The 2,241-nt window shown below is 65.7% G+C and overlaps 1 protein-coding gene across 1 annotated transcript; it reads right to left on the minus strand.

The window, feature by feature from the left end:
• Positions 1 to 204: 204 nt before the first annotated feature.
• FZD5 (frizzled class receptor 5) lies at positions 205 to 1,962 on the minus strand. Its single transcript, XM_052658988.1, has one exon. The coding sequence runs from the start codon at positions 1,960 to 1,962 to the stop codon at positions 205 to 207; it is 1,758 nt and encodes a 585-aa protein (XP_052514948.1).
• Positions 1,963 to 2,241: the final 279 nt, after the last annotated feature.

Consider the following 2,241-nt stretch of genomic DNA (forward strand, 5'->3'; position numbering starts at 1 on the left):
GAGCAGACGTCAGCTGAGCCCCTCTGAGAAGTCCTGGGACAAGGTGCCCCCCTGGAAACAGCCCCTTCCCCCCTCTTTCCAAGTTGCCCCAGGAGGGGGCGTCAGCACCATGAAGGTAACCGGAAGTGACCTTGGCAAAGCTACCAAACAAAAACCACCTAGCTCCCTCAACACCCACCCGGCTCCCGGTCCCTTGGCCTCCTCCTACACGTGCGAGAGGGACACCTGCTTGTGGTAGGCGGCGGCGGGGCCGGGGGGCCCGGTCCTGCCCGTGAGCGCGGCGCTTGCCTCGGCGTAGTCCCCCGCGGCCGTGGCGCCGCCGCTCTTGTGGCCCCGCCGCGGACGGCAGCAGCAGCGGCTGGTGAAGCGTCTCCACGACTCCACAGTCTTGCCGGACCAAATCCAGACGCCCGACGTGATGCCCACCACGAGGCACATGAAATACTTGAGCATGAGCACCCAGTACTCGGGCTTGGCGCGCGGCTGGCCGGAGTCCGGGCCCGGGCACGCGCACGTGAGCGCGGCCTCCCAGCTCTCGCGATAGTGCTGTTCGTACAGGTAGCAGGCCACCACGATGCTGGCGGGCACTGTGTAGAGCAGCGTGAAGATGCCGATGCGGATCATGAGCTTCTCCAGCTTGTCCGTCTTGGTGCCGCCCTGCTTGATGACGCTGCGGATGCGGAAGAGTGACACGAAGCCCGCCAGGAGGAAGAGCGTGCCCACCAGCAGGTAGAGCACCAGCGGCCCCAGCACGAAGCCACGCAGCGAGTTCAGGTTCTGGTTCCCCACGTAGCAGATGCCGGCCACCGGGTCCCCGTCCACGGAGCTCAGGGCCAGCGCGGTGATGGACTTGACGCTGGGGATGAGCCACGCGGCCAGGTGGAAGTACTGCGCATAGCCCGCGATGGCCTCGTTGCCCCACTTCATGCCGGCTGCCAAGAACCAGGTGAGCGATAGGATGACCCACCAGATGGAGCTGGCCATGCCGAAGAAGTAGACTAGCAGGAAGACGACAGTGCACAGCGCAGGGCCCGTAGTCTCGTAGTGGATGTGGCTGTGCTCGCGGCTGCAGGCGACGCTGGCATGACCCACGACCAGGCGCACCAGGAAGCCCAGCGACACGCAAAGGTAGCAGGCTGACAGGAAAATGATGGGGCGCTCCGGGTAGCGGAAGCGTTCCATGTCTATGAGGAAGGTGGCCACCGTGGTGGAGGTGGAGATGAAGCACAGCACAGACCACAGGCCGATCCAGAAGGTGGCGAACGTGCGCTCGTCGGGGCTGAAGGACGGCTGGTAGCAGGGCACCGCGCAGTTGGGTACCTGGCCCGTCCGCACCTTGTTGTAAAGCGGATGTGACTCCTTCAGAATGGGCACGAAGGGCTCGCGGCACTTGCACACCGACGGACCCCCCGCGGCGCAGTCGCTCCCCGAGGCCGGCGACCCAGGCAGGCTGGAGAGGGTGGGCTTGACAGGGAAGGGCCTGGGGGGAGCCGTGGTGGCCTCGCTGCGGTTGTAATCCATGCACAGGACCTCGGCGTCGCGGCCCAGCACCGGGAGGCGGTCACAGCTCATGCGTTCCGGCCAGGCAAAGCCGTACTGGCGCATGAGCGGCGAGCAGCCGGCCTTGGCGCGTTCGCACACCGAGCGGCAGGGCGGCAGCGGCTTGTGGTAGTCCGGCAGGCAGATGGGCGTGTACATGGAGCACAGGAAAAAACGCAGGTCCGGAGAGCAGTGGATCTCCACCAGCGGCCAAAACTGGTGCACCTCCAGGCCTGCCTCGTCCTGCGTGTCGTGGTTGAACTGGTTGGGCATGTGCGTCAGGTTGTAGCCGATGCCGCGGCACATGGGCACTGTGATCTCCTGGCACGCCGGGGCCTTGGAGGCGGCGGCCGCCCGGCCCGCCAGCTGCGCCAGGAGCAGCAGCAGCAGCGAAGGCGGCGCGGACGGGTCAGGCCGAGCCATAGCCCCCTCCCTCCCCGCGTCTCCCGCAGCCCGCGCGGGGCCAGCTCAGGCAGGAGGAAACCGGGATCGGAGCTTCCCTCTCCGCGGACTTGTGTGGCGCCGGGGCTGGCAACCTGTTGGTTTCTTTTTCAAGAAATCCGTCCAAAGACCAACTGTTTCGGGAGGGCGCTGCCTCCGCAGGAGCGCTCAGCTCTTCGCTGGACAGGGCTGGAGAGGGACGATTAGGCTCCGATTCTGGGGAAAGAACTCTTAAAAAAAAAAAAAAGGTGGGGGAGAAGA

Source organism: Budorcas taxicolor, chromosome 2 (genome assembly GCF_023091745.1).
Source record: "Budorcas taxicolor isolate Tak-1 chromosome 2, Takin1.1, whole genome shotgun sequence".
NCBI classification, from domain to species: Eukaryota; Metazoa; Chordata; class Mammalia; order Artiodactyla; family Bovidae; genus Budorcas; species Budorcas taxicolor.

Excerpts from the sequence above, each read along its gene's own strand:
- FZD5 (XM_052658988.1), bottom strand. The coding sequence starts at position 1,962 with ATGGCTCGGCCTGACCCGTCCGCGCCGCCTTCGCTGCTGCTGCTGCTC.